Source organism: Botrytis porri (genome assembly GCF_014898465.1).
Source record: "Botrytis porri strain MUCL 3234 chromosome Unknown BPOR_018, whole genome shotgun sequence".
In the NCBI taxonomy this organism is placed as follows: domain Eukaryota; kingdom Fungi; phylum Ascomycota; class Leotiomycetes; order Helotiales; family Sclerotiniaceae; genus Botrytis; species Botrytis porri.
In genome coordinates, this window is record NW_024066092.1 from 110,420 (window position 1) to 133,916 (window position 23,497).

Genomic DNA, 23,497 nt, shown 5'->3' on the forward strand with positions numbered 1-23,497 from the left:
ACACAGAAAATCCTATTGCCAAGTACATCCTTTTCACCAAAGATGGCGATATGCATGACGCCCTTGCTCTAATGGCTAGCAATGTTCACGTTGTCCCACATTGCTTCTCCGATGAGACCAACACTGAGGATTGTCTCGAGCTCCTTTGTACTTGAGAAGTTTCTCTGCGCAGGATATGAACGATATTGCATCGAATCTCTGGAAGTGGAGGGTACTTGCATCCAATGTTGACGAACAATTGGCAAATTTGGGTTTCCTTTCTCACCATGCCATCTATAGAATTGACTTCCAGCTGTGTTTCCAATGTAGTTTGTGTAAAATGACAACTCGCGACTCGAATGGGCCAATTTGAGACAGTTCGGCCGGTATGCATTGATGACAGGAAAGACGTGTTTTTGTGCTCGAATGCAGATGGCATCGTTTCGACCACGATTCAGCTGCCCAAGTATTGAATTCGCGAAGTTTTGGTCATGCAATTGAGTCTCAGTGAGATCTTCTTTCTTCGATGGCAGTTCGGGTGTACTTTCAAACCAAAATTTGCCTTCCAGTTCAAATTCCATGAGGTGGAGGTTCTTAGTATCCACAGTGAAGATGTCATTTACCGATTTGATGACCTCTTCGCGTAGATTGACATGGTATGGTTTCTCGAGAGTATCCTTCAATACTTTGCTATCCCTGGCAAAAACCTTTGTGTCAATTAAACCGCGTGATTCATTCACGTTCACATCTCTCTTGAAATGGTTCGATACGAGTTGAATCTGATAGCCTCCTTGAAGAATAATCAAGACGGCTGGAGCTTGATTGCTAGTAACAAGCCTGACCTTAGCCTGAAGGAAAATCGGGACGCCTTGCTTGACTACTCCCGTCGATCGAAGTTTGAGGAGGATCGCACATTCTCTACCCTTGAGAATAGACCTTGCTTGTTTGGACCTGGGGAAGTCGCGACCTCTTGGTCCTGTCACATGCCACCTATCAAGCAAACTCGCAAGCTGATCGCCAGGGAAGCTCTCGCTTAGGGATTCTCCTTTGGCTCTCTTCGCATTCGAGCTGGCTCCAGATCTTGCTCCTTGTTCGGCAGCCTCTGCTTCAGCCTTTCGCTTCAACATCTTTTGCTATCTTTTAGACAGAGGCGCATCTGGTGCTTCTTGATTGATACTGGCTACAGGTATAGTAGCACCTGTGCCAGTCATAGTTTGATCGCTCGGTTGACCCGAGCCAGTCTCTGAAGGGACCGAAGCCGCACCGGATAGTGGTGGTCGTGAAACCATTCTTTTTGGATAAAATCCGCGTGGCGTTGCAGCACACAAGCCTAACAATTAAGTAGGCGTTACCTTCACGCAGGTGAAGGGTTTTGTCACAAAACCTTCAAATGTCCCAGAGAGATTGGAAGAAGGTAAATGACAGTTAGATAAATCTATGAGCTAGTTCCGAAAAATAGGCCTCAAGATTTTATAAGATAGAAATCACGTCTCCGCAATTCTAAATGAATAAAAAGAATATCTTTCAACCGAAGACGGTAAGGGGATTTGATTTATCACGCAGCAGCATAAAATTCAAGATCGATCAAATAGACAATAAAATAGCTTTATATATATTTGTGGTACGGTTCGTTGAGAACAGAAGAAGAAAGAAACCCGCTGAAAAGATCTCCCAGTTGATATGCTGAAGATATCTTCCAATGCACCAGGAAAAGAAACTTCTCAACTCCCCTTCCTGTCTTCTACTTGTATGTCGATTGAATGCGCCAAAAGAAACCTACTCCAACCATCTCTAGTACCATTCTGAAACAATTACCTTCCTTCTCTTGTAAAGTCATATGTCGTTCCATTCTTCAAGAAACTGCCCACCGACACCAAAAGACTACGCATATCTCAAGCTACGTCTAAATCTCAGAGCTTGCAAGTTCTGGACTCTTCTTTATCTCGTCGATGATGCACCGGCCAGTGATACCTGAGCCAATATATCGATGAACATCTCACCGACCTGCTAAGCTTTCCTCTGAGCCAAGGCAGTGAGGGTCAAATCCTCGATCTTTTCATTCTTCCGAGATTTGAGCATAGTCCAATGCTGTCTTGCCCTTGCCATCTTTAACATCAATAGCTACGTTCTCTTGAGCGAGAAGAATCTTTGCGATGGTCACTGATCGCAGCTGGACAGCGCGATTCAATGGTGTGCGTATATGACCATCCACGGCATTTATGTTGACATTTGCGCAACCTAGCAGATATCTTGCCATCTTAGAACGATCGCTTTCGACTGCATTGTGCAATGGGCTTGATTTCGAAAATTGGCTAGATTTACGTTTGCGCCTGCTTTTACAAGAGCTTTGGCAAGCCCACTTTGTCCCAATTAGAATGTTCTTGATTTTGACTTAACCATCAGGTAGGCAGAGAATTTGTTAATACTTCGCATCTCTAATGGCTCTATAAACACTCCGCAGTCAGCCGCATGTTTGAGATTGCCGCTCTGCAAAGAATCGTTGTTCAGAGACCTCCTCTGGGAAATCTATTGGTGAATTCCGGATAAATAGTAAGCCACAATATTTTACATTAGCACAGGATCCACAAACATTGTACACAGCTCTAATGTCACTTCACTCAATGATCAAAATGGGAACATAAAAATATGTTAATGGGTATTTATTGATACTACTAACTCAGAGTGGACATTACATGTCTCCTCTTGTGATCGCTCAAAGAACTTAAATTGAATACATGAATGCCTGAACCCAATAGTGACTCAGAAGAATTTGAGGCTACCGCTTTCCCATCCCATTTCACTCTCGATATCCTTCAAAACCTCTTCGATAGGAGTTGCATACGTAACATCACCTTGAAGCCTTCAAAACCGTGTTTATTTCCTGCCCAAATCATAGCCATGGGTATGAGGACAGCTTGCCCCTTAATGTCAACATCAAGGTTACAAATGAGGGCACCAGAATCGCCTCCATCAGATATCTTTTCTTTTCCCTTTTGTGTATCACCACCAATGAACACGTGTTCATCTGATGTTGAAAACTGATTATGAACAACAGCTCGAATAGAGTTGAATCCACATGCTTTCCAGCCCGTTGTTCGACTTAAAGATTTGAAGTAGATACTATTCTCATTCAAAGGTGGAAACGATTTTGGGTGATTGACATTGAACGCCATAGAAGTCTGCAAGGCTTGACACTTTGCAGTGAAAGCCTTAAGTTCATCTGGTGACCAATACTTGTCTCCGAATTTTTCGATAAATCCCGAGATCTGAGATACTCTCAGGAAATCAAACAAAGGCAACTAATAGAATGATTAGTTACTCTCTCTATCAAATATTCATCGATAGGTGAAACATGCCTGATTCCTAGCATAAACACAAGCATTGCGAATTAAAGCCCAGTCGAGGATTCCATTGAAAGTAGCAACTGTGCGCCATTCCTCCGAAGCAGCATAGACATAACCAGCATGAATACTGTAGTCCTGGGCTTGTTTCAACCGCCTTGAACAATGAATCGCTTCCTCTTCCTTCGATTGTGTTTGACAGGACAAGTTCGTTTCAGGACACATCACCTGTCGTTTTTCAGCAATTTCGAATTCATTTGTAGCACATTTCTGCGTGTATTCCATGGCTTCTAAAGTTGCTTGATGATCCTTGAATGCGGGTATCGAAATCTGAAACTGTTCCATTCCGTCGTTGTATTTGTATCTTTCAGTTGGACGTTCTGGGTCAGGAAAAGCAACATGGCTACATGTAAGGCTGTAAAGTGTGTTTTCCTGTTGCAGAAAACCAGTCAACGAACCAGCCGGATAAAAAAAAATTTCTTCGGTCTTTCCTCGTCCGATAGAGAGACCAGGGCATGGAGTGTTATTCAAATACACAGCAGGAAATTTCTCAGTGAGATTGACGCCAGGGAATTAGGTGGAATCGCTTGAGCGAAGATCAGTACCGTTGTTCTTGTTTGTTCCGAAATTCTCGGCTTTGAATGGTAGATTTGACTGATATCGATATTGAACCTAAATGGATGGATCAGTTAAGAGCCCAAATGAAATAACTAAAGGTAAAACATATTTTTCATGCATATCACTTTGATACTTTTGAACATCTAACTTCTCCTTGATGATCTTCTCCATACCTTGTACTATTTCGAGAGCAGCAGTCTTGTTATCTGTGAAGTAATGAGGGGTTTGAATACAAACATGAATGACGATAGGGTTAGCCCATTTATCTGCTCCGAAACCGAGATGGAGAACGTTCAAGATCCATGAACAGTTAGGAAGTGATGAGATGAGGAAATCCTTAAGCGGAAGACGGAGCTCATTCTCAAAACATTGAATATATTGCTCATTGTGGGATTTGTGAACAGCGGCTACACTTTTCTGGAAAGAATGCCAGAACGGATTGGGAAAAAAAACCTGTAACAAGGACATCTTCGGCTTTTTGGTTGGTAGCAATGACTTCCTGCTCGTCAAGACCGTATTTATAACGGTCTTCTTCTTTGACAAGCCAAGGAGACATGTTATGAGTTGTCGATGTATTTATGCTTGTTTGTTGTGTATTTGTGTGGAGTACCTTCTTTTGATTATGGTTGAAAGCTTTGGGTTTGATTCTGCTTTGAGAAGGAACAGAAGAGGGACTTTTATCTACATCTTGTCTGCGCACAGACAGAGATCTGAGGCTAATAGTCTTAATATCAGTCGGGTGTACAGCCATGATTATCACAGTCTACTGTATTGTTATTAATCTCAATCAAGAATATTGTGATTCACTTTGAACTATTCACTCCTCTCAATGAGATGGATATCAGCAGCTTTAGACACGTAAATGACACTCAAAGTTATTGTATTTCTCTTATACAGAATCACTCACTCTTATGTAGTGATTTTCACAAATGTCATTGAACTATAATTCATTTTCGGCAAGTCATTCTTGTGTATTGTTGTGTCATAATTTATTTGTCTCCTTATCATTATTTCTTTTTGTTGTTTCTTGATTGTATAAACTTTCACTTATAACTTTGAATGCTTATTTATATACCTGATGCAAGAGATCATATATTTTGAAAATCAGATGATTTCACTAAGCTATATAGTTTTATTATTTGCGAAGGTTTGATAGTAGGAGAAACTTATCTAGAAAGAGACAAAGCATTTCATTTCCTTATTTCAATAGAGAAGAAGGAGAGAAGAAGAAGGGAAGAAGAAGAGAAGGAGGGGAGAACGAAAAAGAAAACATCTCTTGAATTACTTATTTTTATTGAATTTATATTCTAATTTTTTAGATTCTTTTAATGAATATTTATTGATTATCTAGTCTAAGATTATAGGCAACTAATAATTCTTCTCTCTTTAATATAAAAGACTAGTTTTCCTACTTTAATATTAAATATATAGTATTAAACATGTTATTCTAGAATATTATAAAGTGAAAGTATATAAACGTAGGTGAATAATATAATATCATTAGGCGACTATGATATACTAAGTAAGGGGGCTAGCCTTAAAGCTGTAGATAACTAGCTCTTTAGACAAAATATAATATTAACATTCAGAACCTACTATTATAGGTACTACGTCATTTATATTCTCATTAAACTAATAAAAAGACATCTAGAAATACATAAATGTATTCGACTCTATAAAATCATATTAGACGATGTTAATAGACTAATAGCTCTCTAAATTTCTAATAAGCATCTATATGATTATTAAGAGTCATTAATTAGACTCGCTTATACTAGACTACTCGTTATACTATATAGTAATAATCTTAATCATATTACTCTTATATATTATTAATATTATCACACGTCTCATAAGAAGCAATATGAGAATAGCTTTAAAGATCAACAATCAGATAAAAGAACTATACTAAGGAAGAAAGGTCTTTCTAATGAATCAACCTATGTAGAGGTTGATCACGTGACTATCTAACGTCATCCACTAGACAGGGGTCTAGGCATGATAAATATGAACTTTCTATTTCTTACCCTCAGATCTCCTTCTATTCTCTCAATTTTGACCTCAAAAAAATGAATAATAAACAGCACTCTTCGTGTTAGTAATTACTATACCTATTCGAATCATTTCTATGTATTCATTCATTTGTAAAGAATCTCTTGATAGTAATACTCAAAACCTCGTTTCTGATCAACTTCTTATTACCCTATAACTAAAATCACTCGCTCATAAATAAGATATAAGCTTCGAATAATTGATTCTATATCATCTCCCTGATCTTGGGGCCACCAGCATACAATACCTCTAGATAATTCCAACTTCATATGAATGTATCTTCATTCTTTGCTATTTTCTTTGAGAATGAATATTATAGTAACAATATGGTGACTCAGACCGGAGATGAAAGGACGTCCGTAATAGGTAGGGAATTAGTATAATCATATGTATCAATAAATATAGATATATAGCTGGATAATAACTTGAGATATCGGCAATTTATCTCATCTTTCGAAGGAGTGTTCATTCCAGGATTTATCTCTCACGTGATGATTAACGGCCAAAGAGTTTTTTTGTTGCATATCTGGAAATTGGGATCACAATCGACGTTGTCGATTACGGTTTTAGTTTCTTTCTAAAATCAGATGTGCAACAAAAGGGATCAAGGATTGATTTGATTGGCTGACTGAGATTGGTTGTTTTTGCTCTGCACTCCGTCGGTAGGGAATCATGATTCCATGATGTATTAATTTATTTTCGGATATACAGCAGTAGATTGGTCACGCCGTTACAGCGGTCCAGCTTTGGGAGTTAATACTACAGCGGCTGAATCACCATCCGACAATGTTGCCGGTACCTTTTAGTAGTGCATCGGCAAAAGGCAACAAAGCCGGAGAGACTTGATATCCCTACGTTCATCCAGCTCATCATCAGATGGATACCGTTGTGCTCACATCAAAAGCAACAAAACCGAGGGGACCAAAGCCCCGTGATATATTCCTCAGACTCACACTTGATTTGCCCGCCGACAAATGGTGCCTCACTTTCAGTAATTACCACATAGTGATATCTCGGTACCCACACTACAGTTGTGTGTCTATCAAAGGTGATAAGATTGGGGAGAGAAATGGAAATCCTCTAGGCCAAGGTCAGTCTTTATGTCCAATCTTCCATCATCTTACTAATAGATCGGGTACGTTGTGAATATGGAGAAGGTAATAAAACAGAGGAGACCGAAGCTCTAAAGAGTGGTGTTCATTCTGGTCGATGTTCGAGGAGATTGAAGTTCCGATTGACAAAGAGCGGTAGCCCTCCACACGTATGTGCAATTATACTATCTAAAACGTAGTCTTTTCATCTTGTGTGTCAGTACTCAGCTCCTACTTCTCCTCATTTCTTGGAGAAGGTGAATGAGCCATGATTTTAAGAACAAGAGGTATGGAAAACAGACAGGATCAAAGAGCTTCTCCTAGAACTTGGGAATGAGAGGGGAGAGAAAATTAGAAGGGATTTGTACATGCTGGTTGTGCACAACCAGTCGGATCATATTCGCCAACGCCTCCGGGTTTGTCCCGAAATTAACCAGATAGATCTTCACAATCCCGTATTGCGAAATAGCCTGGAAAACATCTAAGAATTAACACTCTTGTCCTCCAGAGGAATGGAGATTACAGCGCGTCTTCTCTGAAAGGGACAATCTGTGAAGAATGTCTGGAATTCTGCTCTCAGCCCCCAACAATATACAGGAACCATACCAATACTTTTCGATAGTGCTGAGTACGAGAATAAGCCAATGCCATATACCCAGCAGTGAAGCATAGCTACAAGTTCCAAATATCTGATCGCTCGCTCTTTGAGACTTCTGCAGAGGAATTTCTCTTAATTCTTACCACACACGTCCAAGATCAGCTTAATTTAAAGCTTAAGATTCCCACGACGATAATATTTCCCACAACTATATTGGTATTTACATATATCCACAGCTTGTAGGTGGAGAGTAAACAATATTTCCTTGGTATTGCCAATGAACTATCGTCTCACCGACCAATCAGATACTCTGAACATGCTTACTGTCTACGGGCAGCAGATTCATAGGTTCAGACATGCAACAAAACTACTGAAGAAGTGATCTAATTGGTTACCCGGTACTTGGGATGAATTGAATGATAGGAAATGTAATTTTCAAGAAGACATGAGATGAGGTACCAATCAAAAGATATACGGGATTTTTTTGGGTGATCAGCAATGGAAATACGATATCCGTCCGTGTACGGGAACTTTCTTACACCGGACACTTTTATATGATGGAGTCGGACAGGCGTGGTGGATATATCGTGAATGTAGCGTTCGTATTGAAAGCCCTGGAGTTCCAAGTATGTACGAAGTATGTAGAATGTGGCGATACGAGCCACGTTGAATTTTAATTGGCTTTCAAGATCTATCCTATTTAAAGATGTCGGTATTCTTGACATATGGATAAAACTAGTTACCCGTGTTAAATGGAACTACCTACCTACCTAGTAGATACTATGGACTGCATACCCGTGTTACTATAATTCTGCGTAGTTGGTTGAGCCAACATCAAATCCATCTCAATCTCAACCTCACCCTAACACAACAGGACCCCGTTGAAATATATATTTATGTTCACGTCCCAACATATTGAGCAACGAGACAACCTCCTTGATTTCTTGGAGGACTTTGTACGCAAAAGATCAACAAACGGCTAACGGCGTTTACTAAATGCAGATAGGTGTTATCGGGATTATATCGGATCTCGGATCTCCATTCACCTCATTGGTTTAATGTTTGTATCCCCTTTTCTTTTTTGACGGATTACCATACCATAGTTGATGAGCCGGTCGGACACATTGTGATGTAATGGAGAGAAAATCACCGTTGTGTGGCTGGTGAATGAATGTAGTCGTGGTTGTGGTACACATCAATCTTCATCCTAGAAAATCATCCATCTCTAGGTATCTTCATCAAATGATAAAACAATCGATATGAAACGATTCAAACCTTCATAATTAGGTAGATAGATTTTCAATCTCAATCTCAATCTCAACCACTCCAAACTCATCCTTGAAAGGAAGCGGTTATTAATTTCATCTTAACAATCCTCATCACATCATGAGCGTTTCCTATTATAGATTAGCTTGATGTCTCGTATTGAGTTTAAATCTCTTATCAAAATTAAACTTATCACGGATTAGCCCCAATTGGGGCCCCTCAATTATTCAAGTATATGACCCGTGTCATCCTTCCTTCAGTCCAAAATAAGCTTCATATGCTCCACCTTTTATTTTTTGAAGTGAAGCCCGCTTCCTTGATCTTTCTTTTACTCTTCACCTCTCTTGCCTCACACATATCTTTCTCTCCTCTCTCCTCTCTCCTCTCTCTGCAATTTCGTAAGAACGATTGATTTATATTAATTTTGTTTAGGAAGCCCTAATCTCACTCGTTTGAAAGGATTTCGAATTTCTAGTAATAATACTTCTCTCTATATTTGCACCTCCAAAGATTTGGTCCATCCCATCTTTGCTCTCCCACTCGCTCTCGTTTTGTTCTTGGTATTTTAGACTTGATTTTCTCTCGAAGATTTGATTACAGTACTACTTACCTACCAATTAATTAGTTTTTGGAGGAAATCAGAAATCATGTTGTCTTCTATGGTATGTTTGGAAATCCTCAATCCCGCAGGTTGATGGCTTGATGGCTTGATGGCTTGATGGCTTAATGGCTTAATGGCTTAATGGCTTAATGGCTTAATGGCTTAATGGCTTAATGGCTTAATGGCTTCAATGGCTTGCACAACGCCTTTAATCGCACTGTGAACCGTTAAACACATGCATAATCTATCTTATCGATTGTTGTGCAATTCCACTCAATACTAATTTGTACTCGACAATTTAGATTCCCACAACCGTCCTCGCACTTTGCGCAACAGTTACACTCGCTGTACAAACAATCGAAATTCAAGGTTCCGATTTCGTCAATTCTGTTACCGGTGATAGATTTCAACTTTTGGGTGTCGCATATCAACCAGGTGGATCTTCAGGTTATAATCCTTCAAGTGGTGTTGATCCGTTGAGCGATGGAGCCGTTTGTTTGAGAGATGCCGCTTTGATGCAACAATTGGGTGTCAATGCTATTCGAGTTTATAATGTGGATGGAAATCTTAATCATGATGAATGTGCGAGTATCTTCAATGAGGTGCGTGGTTTGCGGTTTCGTACTGAATTACAATCGACTAATACCTTATAGGTCGGCATTTATATGTTGATTGATGTCAATTCTCCCTTATCCGGCGAGAGTATCGATAGAAGCTCTCCATCGACCACATATGATGTTTCATATTTGAACAGAACTTTCGCAGTTGTTGAGGCCTTTAAGGATTACCCAAATACTTTACTTTTCTTTGCTGGAAATGAAGTCATTAATGATGATGACACTGGAAGAACTGTTCCCCCATACATGAGAGTAAGTTTCCAAAACAGACTCTCTCCCTCGCCCCAACTCAACTAACATATGCAGGCCGTCACTCGTGATCTTAAGAACTATATCTCAAAACACTCATCCCGTTCTATTCCAGTTGGTTACAGTGCTGCAGATGTTCGCGATATTCTCCTCGATACATGGAATTACCTTCAATGCACTACTACCGGAGATGATTCCGATCCATCAAGAGCCGATGTCTTTGCTCTCAACAGTTACTCATGGTGTGGTGATTCTTCATACACTACTTCCGGTTATGATGTTCTTGTTTCGGATTTCAGCAACACTAGTGTTCCTGTTTTCTTCTCCGAATATGGTTGCAATGTTCCAGCTCCTCGTGTTTTCACAGAAGTTCCAGTTCTATACGGTCCATTGATGGCTCCAGTTCTTTCCGGTGGAATGGTTTATGAATTCTCTCAAGAAACCTCAAACTATGGATTGGTAACTATCAATGATGATGGATCTGCTCAACTACTTTCCGATTACAACACTCTTCAGGATCAATTCAACACCCTTAACATTACTAGTATTCAAGGAGTTAAGGCACAAAATACCACTACAACCGCACCATCATGTGATTCATCTCTCATCACTAGCTCAACCTTTGCTAATAACTGGACCATTCCAGCTGTTCCACCTGGAGCTGAAGATCTCATTAACAATGGTATTAAGAATGCCAATAACGGAAAAATTATCTCGGTTTCGAGCACCAAGGTCACCCAAAAAGTTACTGATGTTGGAGGAAACACCATTTCCGATCTCGCCATTAAACCATTAGCAAATGATGCAAGTAACACACCATCTGGTGAATCTACTGGATCAAATGCTACATCCAGTTCTACAACTTCATCTTCATCTTCATCAACTGCTACTGGTACTGGTACTTCATCTGCTGCTAGTTCTACAACTACCAAGAAAAGTTCGGCTCGAAAAATTGAAGGTAGCATGATTGCTTTGGTAGCTGTTCTTGGTGTTGGATTGATTTTGATTTAATTTCAATTTTCATAAACCTTTCTTTTATAATATTTCAATTCTTGCACATATTTTATTTTTATCAATATCGCATGCATGAATACGCAATTCATTGTACATTTGGTTTTGTACATGATGTGGCTGGATTCCACCGAATACTATAAGTCATGAGATATGTAATGGGGATAGTTTTTTGGGGGGAATCTTGTTTAGAGTGGTATGGATTGATGGATTTGATGGTATTATTCAAAGAATGATATTAGGATTTTTGATGGAGAGATTCTGGGAGAATAATTTTGGAGGGAGATTTTGGGGATTTTGAAAGAAGTTATATTTTGAGGAGGATGTGCCTATCTATGGGCTTGATGTTTTTGGGGTGGTGATTTCGTGAATCAAGGAAATTAATGAATAAATGTGATACCTTTCTCAAGAGTGCTGTTTCTATTGCGGTGATTTTGGATCATGAAATGGTGATGATTTATTATGATTATCAAAGTCGGAGACGAATACTGGTTGTGTATTTGACCGGCTGTGTGGTTGATGGGTATAAGGTCTAATGTAGGAGGTCGGAGGTTGGAGATTGGAGAAAGGGTTAAGATGAGAGTATGGATAACTCGAAAAGAAAGGTAAGTGTTTCGAAAGTAGGCACGATGTGATATCAAATTTTGGACGAGAAAAACTAAGGGGGGTAGGGACGTAAAGTAGAAGGGGAAGTTGAAGAAATAGACTCGGGGAGTGAATGGGAATGGGGATGGTGTTGGGATGTGGATTATTTCTGCTATCCTAAGTCGGTATTTGGGTCGAGAGACATGGGACTGCAGAGTAAGTTTAAGTGTAGGGATGAGAATGTTCTGTTTTGATGTGTGGTGTTGGTGCTGGGTAGGGCTCGGTTTGGGTTGGATGTGGGTTGGATGTGAGTTGGAGGTTGCAGGTTGGAGGCAGAGAAGAGTATGGAGGCGGGAATAGGGATGGGAAGATATTCAGTGGGGTTTTTGGATGATTTGCTTTTGGGTTTGGTGGAGGGGGAGGGAGTAGGGTGTGGGGTTGGGGATTGAGATTGGGGATCTGGGGATCTGGGGATTTCGGGGAAGGGGAAGGAGAAAGCGCAAGAGGGGATGTGAGGGAAACTGGGTTGGGGATGCGATGCTGAGGAGGGATTCCCGATGCAAATAAATTTCATTACTCGAGGGGAATGGAAATATTATAAAGCGTATGTACGATAACGCGATGGAAGATTAATACATGCAGTATAGATGTCAATATTTGTGAAAGGAAGTATGGGAACCGATTTCTCAGGGAAGAGATGGAGGAGTTGGGAGAGTTGGGAGAGTAGAAAGGCTGGGAATGCAGGATTATGTTTACGAGAGAAGTACATATTGTAATGTGAGGGAGGACAAATGAAAGTAAATGGATGGGAATGAATAAATGGGAAATCGGAATCGACATTGGTCGAGGAGTGATGAGGTGAAGGAGAAGGGTAGGTTGGTTAGATGGGATGGATGGATGGGTGTGAGTGAGTAATATATTTGGGTAGTTTTAGGGGTAGTTAGATTGGGGAGATGGGGAATTGGGGGAAAAAGGCGGATGAATAAATGTGTCTTGGATGGTGTGGATGGATGGTGAGGATGGATAGTGGGAATGGGGAATGAGGATGGGTAGGAGGTGTGGTATACCTGGTGTGGGGCTTTGGTGTAGGGTTTTGCTGTGGATGATTTTGTGATGTTGAAACTTGACAATGTGAGAGGGAGTGGATGGAGGATCGGAGGGGCTTGGCTGGGTGATAATGGTATGGTGATGGTTGAATCTGGCACGACAGGATTATTTGCCCGTGAAATGATTGCTAGTGAAATCCTAGGCGGTCGACAATAGCTTTTACCTTGATTTGTAGCATAAAGAGGAGGATGGAATTGAGGAGAATTCGAAAGAGCAGAGCCGAGGACACACTGGATGATAAATTGCACTCATACACAGAGTAAATAACCCAACCCCAAATATATCCACAGAATCACATCATCATATCATGACAATACTAAACACCAGATATCAAGGTCGAAAACATTCAAATATGTATTCATAAGATATCCCCCTCATCATCCCCCAAGAAAATAAATAAATATATACAAAATCGGCCTCTAGTACATCAGCTAGACACTCCCGTATCCATCCAAGTATCAATCATCAATCACTGAGACCGTGAGAAGATATTCAATCTAGACAATAGAAATTCGGGAATAATCGTCGTGATTACTGTAAGGCTTAAATATTAGCTTTGAATTTCTTTCTTAACGCCTGGTGATTTTTTGCTATTGCAGGATGTTGTGTTTAATGTAGATGATTGATGCTGGATGTGTTATGCAAGGTGTATGATGTATAAAATCCGATGTAAGATGTGTAAAGATCGAAAACCAATAAACTACTCGTGAAACCTAGTCTCACTACCCATTTACGCAGCAAGACACTGAGAATAATAAGCATTTTGCTCCACACAAGTACCGGTAGCACAAGTGAGTCCTCCCGTGCAGTTACCATACAAAGGAACGGAACCACTTGAAGAAGAAGCAGCGGTGCTGGTAGCAACTGCAACACTGGTTTTGGTAGATGCTTTGCTGGTGGGGATTGCTGCTACGGTGGTTTTGACCGTGCTGGTGGGGGTTGCTTTGATGGTACTGCTGGCTTTGGTGGATGTGGATGGGGTGGGGGTGGATGAGGATGAGGATGAGCTGACAACGGCTTTGACGGAACTTCCCTGGGTGATTGAGACACTGTAGGCGGTGACGTCGAAGACGGCATTGGTACCTGGGGATTTGATTAGTAGATTTCATGTAAAATTGGAGAAAGGATTCTTACCGGTAAAAGGTTCAGTTCCAGCTTCCAAAACATTAATGAATTGACTAGTAGACCACCCTTCATTGGTCGCCAAATAATTCAAGAAATCCATCAGATCACCATCGAAATTGGTAGCTTCGGTTGAAGCAACGAAAGAGTACACGGTGGTATCTCCATTTGGTCCAGAGTACAGTTTGAATTCATAACCAGCAATGGTGGCGGTAGCGATAGGGGAACCGGTGGAGGAAATTGGTCCGGCTCCTCCGATGGCGGCTAACCAAATCATGATTTCGTATTCGTTGGTTCCTCCGGCGGTGGAGGCAGTGAAGATATCCCAGGAGACATCGGCGACGATGGAGGATCCGGTGTAGCTATGAAATTGTTAGAATTGTTTTTATGAATGAGTAGATGAGTAGATGAATAGATGAATAGATGAATAGATGAATAGATGAATAGATGAATAGATGAATAGATGAATAGACAAATCAAAGTGAAAAAGTGAAAGTAAATTCTTACCCCCATTTCCAAACCGCAGGAATAGCAGAAATCGAAGAAACCTTCACACCAGCCGTAACGACCGAATTCAAAGCCACATTTGCATACGATTTCACGCTGCTCGAAGCACCCGCCCAACTCCATGATGTGGACCAAACAATGGTAGATCCACTCAGAGAAGTCACAGTACTACATTGAGATCCGGATGTGGCTTGATTTTCACCCCAGAGATCTTGATACACGGTATAGGCACCAGTGGCTACACTATCGTATTGACCGCAGATTTGAGTCGATCTCGCTTTCAAAGTTTTGTCGGCGGCTGGAGCGGCAAAAGCAGCACCGGAGAAGAGAAGAGGAAGTGCGACCTGCGTGAACTTCATCTTGATGGATGGATGAGTTTTTCGAGAAAGGAATGTGAGGGGTGAAAAAGGATGGATAGAATGATTTGTACAAGAAAGAATGAATCAACTTTTGATAGCCAAGAGAAGTTGGGAAAATGGGCAAGAGAAGAGGAAGAGTGGTATCATATACTCTGGATGAGAATGAAATGATGTAAGCAGACAAATTATGATCACGTCCCGAAGAAGAAATCGAGGTAGCGCCACTCTTTGAAATAGATGAAGAATAAATGAAGTAAGATGAGTTGAGGGGTAGAGATGGATCTTTCGATAAGCGATACTTGAATATCCGGAAGGAATTTGATGTTTCATTTGGACAAAGATAGTTAGATGCTCCGTGTTGAATGAGTTCAGGGGTATTTTGTGGGGTGCATGAGTTGAGATGGTTTACCGAACCAATCGTCAGGTTTATGAGAGGGGTGTTTAATGGTTTTGGGATGAATGTTCACTAATGCTCGCGAATGTTAAAACATGGCTCATCGATGTCCTCGTGGACTGGTTCGTGTATTGATGGAGGTACGAAGGATTATGGAATCTGGATGGATGTGACAAGCATTATCAGATGGACAATTCTCCTTGGCGCGAAACGATTCTTCCAGAATGTAAAGATGTCATGTCATTGGAAGATTTATACTGGGTCTGGAATTGGGGTACCGATGAACGAGTAACTAAAAATAGGAGAACCATGGAGAATTATTAAAAGTATGTTTGTAATATCCGGGTTTCATGAATTAATCAGTTTTATAGTGAATTTGAGATTCAACCTTGAGATTCGATCTGAAAGATTTATATTTAATACTTCGTACTTTGTGTACACTTGTCTAGTGTTTCTCGGGAGCTACCCGAAAGATCCGAGGAGACCGATTGATGACATGAACGGCTCACATATTGTTTGCCGAGTACTCGTATACTCCGGATGGTATATTTCTCCCTTGATTACCACATCATCAAACCCCCCGAAAAGAAAGAAAATCCAAACAAAAAGTAAGCTTTACAATCATCTTGTATTAATCACCTTGCATCAGTTTTGCTTTTGTGATTCCAAAATATCCAGGTATAATTGAGGAGAACGTGCAGAGTACTATGTAAGCGAGCTAAATTCACGCCGTCTGTAGGTGGGAATTCTCAACCCCGGATTTTTGAAAAGGGTAATGATGAACGAATTGAATTTTTACCGCGTGTGAATCTACCGAGGTATTCGAGGAGAATGGAGTATTGAACTTCTAATCCGAATGCAGTGTTCCGTGTATAGCAATAGAGAATTCTATGAAGGTCAGATGTATGTAGATCAGTGGTAGTTGATGGTTTATACTCGAACTCCACACTGAACTAATGTTGTCTTGAGTCAGTCATTTGAACCTGATTGATACCTTACCGGTACATGCTGATACGATACGGAAATTAATATTCCTCCATGGAATTGTTAGCTATGAAATATACTTTCGCATTATTAGCCTAAAGGGTTCAAAGAAATACCCGAATGAATCGTATCGTTTTTAGGCAATATTGAACTTGTACTGAAGTTTGAATGTTCGGTCGTTGGCAATAGAATGATAGTGTGTTAATTTGATATCAAAATGAAAGCTGTATATCGGATATCCAGTGTGGGAATTTTTGTTTCATGAAGATTGGAAAATTTTCTTTGATTGAATTTGGAAAGGAAACCTTTTGATGGGTATTAAGACGATTCCTAATATCTTTCCGCGACCATGAAATTAAGGGTAAACCTCCTTCCCCCTTCCCAATAATTATCAGAATTTTGGAGTTTAATACCTACCTACATATTAATTGAATACCACACACTCATGTATATCAGAAGTATATTATGCCGTAAATAATTCAGAGAACAATCATGAGATTTATCCACCACCCACATACAATCCGTCATCCAATTCCTTTCAACACCATTTCGCATCCAAGTTCAAAGTACTTTGAAGCCAAGTTTTTGGGATCCTCGTACCGCAAAAGAATTGAAGAAGTTATGTATTACGATATCTCTTATAATGTTTCATCTCAATCCAGATTCTTTGTTTCAAATTCCAGATATCCGAGTTCTTTAAAGCACCTCTTGTCAATTCTCAGATCTGATATTCCAGTCCTTCGAGGAGGGCGAGAGTGGAACCAACGGTATCCTTTTCCGCGTGTGAAGGTAATATTCGACGTTGGCTAGGTATATTCTGTAGATAAAGTCATATTTTCTTTGAGGTAAAGAAGGAAAAGAGTATGAAACAAAAGGTGCAAACCTCAAGAATATTATTACCTTTTGATTTATGACCACCAGGACCTAGATATCAGATATGCGCGATAAATTAAATACTTAGATATGTGTACCCCTTTCTTAAGCCGATGAGATGGTCGAGCTCTAATGGTAAAGTTTGAAGAGTATCTAGAATAATCATTCATTGTTGGTTTGAATCTTGATCACTGATCATACTTGAATATCTAATCGTATGGGTTATATCTAGTATTCAGTATATAATTAATGCTGACCTGCCTAGGTATAAGGATCTTTGAACTACCGTTAACACTGCCGCCAGCACTCCCGTTCACTCCCGCCAACCCTCCCGTTAACACCTACTCCACAAACAAGAAACCAGTACCCCTCTCTTATCTCTCCCTCCTTTCTCTTCTCTCTCCATCCTCTACCTACATATCCTAGACACATTCGTATCCATGAGCCCTTTATACACACAATCCCTAGATTTCATAAACCACATCTTAAACATCATTTTCCCATCTGCCACATAAAAGAAACCCGCACATCTGCCTCCAATTAAAAGCCGATAATACCCATTACATCTAAATCTCTCCAATCTAGCAACGGTAGTCGATACTTGGTACTAATTACCGGCGTGGCAGGTATGTGCACGCCAAGCTGACAAAATATCATCTGTGCACATACCGGTACCACCACACACACCAATCTAGCCCATATTCGGAATAGCACACATCCACCAAACCTTTCTTCAACTTCACTCCGTTCATTATGAATTCTGAAAAGTATCAGATGGGATGCTTACGATGATTTGTACACGATTTTGTATATGAGATTGCATATTGAAAAGCTTATTGCTGAGAGTTCACTTTTATCTGGGTTTGGATATGTATATGCTGGGGTTTTGGTGGTTCTTTTGATCTATTTTGTTTCTATTTTTACTATGCTGTCACTATGCTGTCTCTATTCAGGCTTCATCAATCCTCATCAATCCTCATCAATCCTCATCAATCCTCATCAATCCAACCCAATAACTTTCAGAATCCATCAGTAGATCACAACCTTAAACGCTGATTATTGGGTATATAGCTTGGGAGTAATCGACTCTCCTATTCGCAGTACCATCAATCATCAGGTACATAACGTGAAGTTATTCGAGTCCCCATTCTCAATACAATCAATCATCACTTCCTCAAATGAAACCATCAATCCATCATTCATCATACCCATACCACTCCACACCAACTCATACAGACCATCAAGAACTTAACCATGAATCTCGAGTTTCGTGGAATGAACCTCGGGAACTCCTGGAACCCAAAATTGAGAATTCCTATACGAAAAATCATTATTTGTTTAATCTCAAGATTGGAAAATGGTTATACTTACATTCCAATATTAGGAACACCACGTTTTTTAAATTCCTTTTCCGCCCAAGGTTCTAAATCCCAAAAGAAGTTATTCCTTGCTCGATCATATGCCGTAGGGTTATCAATTTCGATCCAACCAGGTTTTGGTCCCCCATCTTTCAACCATGTTAAACCTCCATATCGAAGCCATCTTCCCCATTTTTTATACTTATCGTCTCGACCAAAATCATCCACACGATGGGAAAGGCGAGCATAGCGCAACAAATTTTCGAAGCTGGAATCTGAATCTGCATTCCTACGTAAGCCTAGACCTTTCGAATCATCGACGAGTGGTGTAAATCGAAAATCTCGGGGGCCTCGTTTGGAGATGTAGTCGGTAAAACAATACAGGTAAATCTTGGTCGCACGCTTTGAAAATCTCTTACCCCGATGTTCCCTCAAGGAGAAGGATTCCAGTTCCTCAAGTCTATCGGGATCTTGAATGAGACCTCTCGAATACTCATAACTAAAATGCTCGTGAGCAATTTGTTTGTCATAATCTTCATAATCTTCGCGCAGCTTGGGAGCAACGTTATTGAGCTTGCCTAAATTTAAGGCGATTGCAGATATTTCTTCGGGTAAATTATTCCAAAAAGACTCGGCTTCTATATGGGTGAAACGACCCATTGGACATACAAGATCATTTTTTCGATAGTAAATTCGAGGCTCAAGTATCGAGTAATCTTCTGAGGGTATTTTGGACATTCCGAGATTACAACCAAAGCCGAGTTTATAATATTTGAGACCAATTTCCCGTGAAAGGCAGCTGATATGTAAAATCGGAGGAACAATCTGTGTTGTTATGAATTTGAACGGATTCCATCGGAGGCCAGTAGATCGATTTTGGGGACCATGGGTTATTCGCTGTTTCTCATTCTCCCATAATTTTTCAGGTCCTTCACTCCAAGTCCAGATGTCAAGGTTTCTTGGATTGTCACTTGCGACGAGTTCCCAAATTTTAATCCAAATTTCCGATGGCAGCTTTTTTCGATGTTCAGATGTCTCATGTGCCGTTTTTTTCGGTTGTAAGATGAATGATTGTAAGTTGATCGGTTTCGAGTTGATCGGTTTCTTTCTCGTTGCCCTCAGGTGCTGTTGGCATGTCGGAGATTGCTTTTGACAAAATTAAAGAGGGTTTTGCCGCATCGATGTTTTGCTCCCGCTGAGTGTGGTCTGCTTCCATGGCTTTACCTTTTTCTTTTCCTTTTGCTCTTCTTCTTCCTTTTCCTTTTCCTTTTCCTTTTCCTTTTGTTTTCCAATCCGTTGTTTCCAAGTCCGATGACGAACCGACGAGGTCCTTGGTCTGATCAGTATTGGATTGATTTAAGTAATCGTCATTGATATGCATCGACTTTTCTGCATAACTCAAAGTTTTGGTTGGTTTCGCTGTCTTATAGCCTTTCGGAGCTTTAGGGCCTTTCAGAGGAGATGAGTTGACAGGAGGCGCCATGATGCATGTAAGTGTAGGTGACAAAGGTTGATTTTCTTTGGATGTTGTGAGTGGGATGTCTTCTTTATTCTCAACATAATAGTTTGATAGTGGATGGTATTTTGACATGATGATGTTAAGGTTGTGGTGCTGCTTCTAACACTCTTGAATTTGAGAAGGGAATTCAAGTCGAAGAGTTTGTTTATAATAGTTTAGGTATGATCAATAATTGTGGTCCAAGCACCTAGTGTGTATGTATTCACTAGATTGAATACGGCAGCGTTATCTCAAGAGTACTTCCATTATACTCATTAGTGATATGTTAGAGAAACCTTACCATCTTTCGTCTCAAGTTTGTGTTGTATCATCACATGATATTCTTTGCTTTGATCTGTCATGCTCTGCTTTGAATTTGTCCCCTGGAACTACTTTCCTTGAATTTGGATTCATTTATCTTTAATCATTATATATAGTAAAAGCTAAAACACTTTTGGGGGCATCCTTTGTAAGGGTATACTATACTAGCTATCTATGAGTGATCAAGTCAAACATGTGAGCATATTCTTTCTCCACAAATCATCCCCAATATCCCCAATATCCCTAATATCCCTAATATCCCCAATATCCCCATGATGTAGTTATTGTCAATGAATCCATGTGAAAGAAAAAGCTTTGTACAGGGAAAAGTTCGGCAGACATCTTCAAACTGTCAAGGTTCCCAAACAAAGTATGGAGATCTCAGGTTGGAGTGAAATATGGTTATCCGATCTCTACAAAACCAAGGAAGATTCCTTCAATCATCGATGCTAACAGCTTTGATAAAAATATCCTTCTTGCGGGGATCGGGGATTGGGGATTGGGGATTGAATATTGTCCATGTTTATTATTCCCACAAACCCAAATATCTTTGAGATTGTAATTTTCAAACTTCAACCATCAACTCTTGCCTACAACTACATCTCTTTAAATTGAATTCACAAACTCTGGTCTTTTCTTTCCTCAGTTCAAATCATCAGTTTCACACTCCTTTATCAAGATCTTGGATTTCATCTACCAATCTTGGCGCTCACTTCGATCCTTTTACGTCCTGTTACGCTCTAACAAATTTGCGCCTTCAATTTTGTTCTCAGATTACATTCATCAATTTTGGGCTGTAAGTTTCTTGGTGAAGATCGCAAAAGCGAAACTTCATATTTTGTTAAGATGATTGACGAATCAACTCCAATCGAACAAAACTATGTCACTCAGCCTTACTTCCCCTTGGATTTAACTTGTCGTGCTGCTCTTCACCATACTCACCATACTCACCATGGATTGAAGACTCAAAATCGCATTACCCCATCAGCTTATCACTTTCAACCTTCTCGACTTCATCTTTCTTCTCCATTCGACCTTTCGCTCATTTCACGCCATCCTCAAAAATTGGGTTTACGTCGAATGAAAAAGAGCGACAATCTTGCTGGTCTTGCAAGAGCAGAAATCAAGTCTTACCATGAGATTATCATGAAAAATGATACGGAAACTGACACCGAACCCTCTTTTCCGAACTTCGCAGACTTTCCAAAAGAAATTCGTCTCAAAATTTGGGAAGAATATGCCAATAATCTACCACCAAGAGACGTACCAGTTTGGCGTCTGAGGAATCCATTTGTTCATTCATCCACTAGTTGTTACATCAATATCTATGATCATATCAGCAAACGTCTTCAATTGATTCCTCTCAGCAGTGGATCGGAACGTCATTATGATTTCAAATGGGTATGTCCACAACCAGATATTCTCTACATCAACTCTGAAGCACGAAAAGTTGGTTTGAATATTTACACCCAAGAGAGTTTGAATGGTACATTTTGCTCCAAGATGGATTGGGAACTTGGTTCGGAAACCGGTCCGGCAACTATCTATCGTCACATCAATGGATTGGACCGTATTATGCCAATGTATGATTTTTCCAATGGACATGAAACTTTTTGGATCGAACATGAACATCAACTTGAAGGACGCATTGCACTTAATGCTTTTCTCTATGATTTGGATCCGAATCAGCCGGTTCTTTCAAGCAATACGATGTTGATGTTGATGAAGAGTTCTTCAACCGCTCGAGAAAGACGTGAAGTTTATGATATTGAAGTGGCAAAAGCTTGGGCAGCAGTTATACCATCAACCGCTATACCACCTCCTGGTAGAACACTTGGTCATTTCCATCCATTCAACATCAAGGAGGTTACAATTTACTATCGCACCCAAAGTCTCCTTGGAGTAAAAGGCAAGTTCCCTCATTCAATTTCAATCGCACATTACTAATTCCATTCAGAATTCAAATGGACCAGCATTTCCGAAAACCACCTCTACGATTACGAAGGTTATCAAGCAATGGTCAACATGAAACGTGCCGTTAAAATCGCATACCGATACTGGGAACTACAACGTTATCGCACTTGGGTACATTACACTGGCCACATGGATCCTCAAACCACAGCTGAATTGCTAGCGGGTCTCGATACACCAGAGTTTAGAAAACAAATTGGAAATATGAGTTATGTGTTATTGAAGATGACGAGAGATAATCCGGGATTGCAGGATAAGTATAAATCGAGGATGGAATACAAGATGGCGAATCCGAGGAGAAGTTGGAGTGAGAGAATGGAGGAGTTGTGGGAAGAGAGAGTACCGGTTTTGCCGAAGATTCAGTTTGCAGTTTGTGGGAGGAAGGAGGGGGGATTGAAGGGGGTGGTTAGACCGCCGGGGTTTAAGTTGTAGGGTGGGATGGATAGGCTGGGATGGGATGAGACGAGGTGAGTGGGGATGAGTGTAGAGGTGGAGGTGGGGTGTGAAGGTGGAGGTGGAGGTGGAGGTGGGGTGCGAGGTGCGGAGATGAAAATGAGTGTCGGGAGAGGGAAATTGGTTTTCGGGGGGAAGGAGGAATAACTTGTGAATTCGGGAAAGGGAAATAAAATGGGTAAAATGGGGTTTTGTTTGTGGAGGTTAAAAGTACTTTTTCCGGATCGATTCATGCGCTTCAGATATTGATGATTTGGTGAGGTTTCAAAGGTTTGGATGATTGGACAAAAAAGATACCATACAAGGAAATTGCACTCGATACTGTTACTATACCAAAAAAGGGATGATGATAGGTTTTCTTCTCCGTGTAAATTAGGAATCTAGGTCTATTTTAGTAGACTGATAGTTTTAGATCTCTTTTGAGGATTATTAAATAGAATGGAATGGAATAGAAATTGAATGAATGGAAATGTAGTTGGTGATGAATTTTATTTTGGGATTTTTGGGTGTGAAGCTTGGAAGAATATGCGGTTGTGTAATGT

The 23,497-nt window shown here is 40.3% G+C and overlaps 6 protein-coding genes across 6 annotated transcripts; 2 read left to right on the forward strand and 4 right to left on the reverse strand.

The window, feature by feature from the left end:
• Positions 1 to 68: 68 nt before the first annotated feature.
• EAF01_010792 (uncharacterized protein) lies at positions 69 to 1,268 on the reverse strand (the record flags this gene model as incomplete). The annotated part of the gene is made up of 2 exons (XM_038919049.1): positions 69 to 1,112; positions 1,164 to 1,268. 2 exons carry the CDS (start codon positions 1,266 to 1,268, stop codon positions 69 to 71), a joined length of 1,149 nt encoding a protein of 382 aa, XP_038765332.1.
• A 767-nt stretch (positions 1,269 to 2,035) lies between these two features.
• On the reverse strand, positions 2,036 to 4,494 carry EAF01_010793 (uncharacterized protein; the record flags this gene model as incomplete). Its single annotated transcript, XM_038919050.1, has 5 exons — positions 2,036 to 2,217; positions 2,822 to 3,278; positions 3,354 to 3,735; positions 4,072 to 4,345; positions 4,392 to 4,494. The coding sequence occupies 5 exons, from the start codon at positions 4,492 to 4,494 to the stop codon at positions 2,036 to 2,038; spliced, it is 1,398 nt and encodes a 465-aa protein (XP_038765333.1).
• Positions 4,495 to 9,592: 5,098 nt separating this feature from the next.
• On the forward strand, positions 9,593 to 11,423 carry EAF01_010794 (uncharacterized protein; the record flags this gene model as incomplete). The annotated part of the gene is made up of 4 exons (XM_038919051.1): positions 9,593 to 9,607; positions 9,849 to 10,148; positions 10,200 to 10,415; positions 10,470 to 11,423. The coding sequence occupies 4 exons, from the start codon at positions 9,593 to 9,595 to the stop codon at positions 11,421 to 11,423; spliced, it is 1,485 nt and encodes a 494-aa protein (XP_038765334.1).
• A 2,422-nt stretch (positions 11,424 to 13,845) lies between these two features.
• Positions 13,846 to 15,103, reverse strand: EAF01_010795 (uncharacterized protein; the record flags this gene model as incomplete). Its single annotated transcript, XM_038919052.1, has 3 exons — positions 13,846 to 14,198; positions 14,250 to 14,599; positions 14,745 to 15,103. The coding sequence occupies 3 exons, from the start codon at positions 15,101 to 15,103 to the stop codon at positions 13,846 to 13,848; spliced, it is 1,062 nt and encodes a 353-aa protein (XP_038765335.1).
• A 3,499-nt stretch (positions 15,104 to 18,602) lies between these two features.
• Positions 18,603 to 20,303, reverse strand: EAF01_010796 (uncharacterized protein; the record flags this gene model as incomplete). Its single annotated transcript, XM_038919053.1, has 3 exons — positions 18,603 to 18,669; positions 18,726 to 19,829; positions 19,867 to 20,303. The coding sequence occupies 3 exons, from the start codon at positions 20,301 to 20,303 to the stop codon at positions 18,603 to 18,605; spliced, it is 1,608 nt and encodes a 535-aa protein (XP_038765336.1).
• Positions 20,304 to 21,377: 1,074 nt separating this feature from the next.
• Positions 21,378 to 22,934, forward strand: EAF01_010797 (uncharacterized protein; the record flags this gene model as incomplete). Its single annotated transcript, XM_038919054.1, has 2 exons — positions 21,378 to 22,422; positions 22,489 to 22,934. 2 exons carry the CDS (start codon positions 21,378 to 21,380, stop codon positions 22,932 to 22,934), a joined length of 1,491 nt encoding a protein of 496 aa, XP_038765337.1.
• Between the last annotated feature and the right edge of the window lie 563 nt (positions 22,935 to 23,497).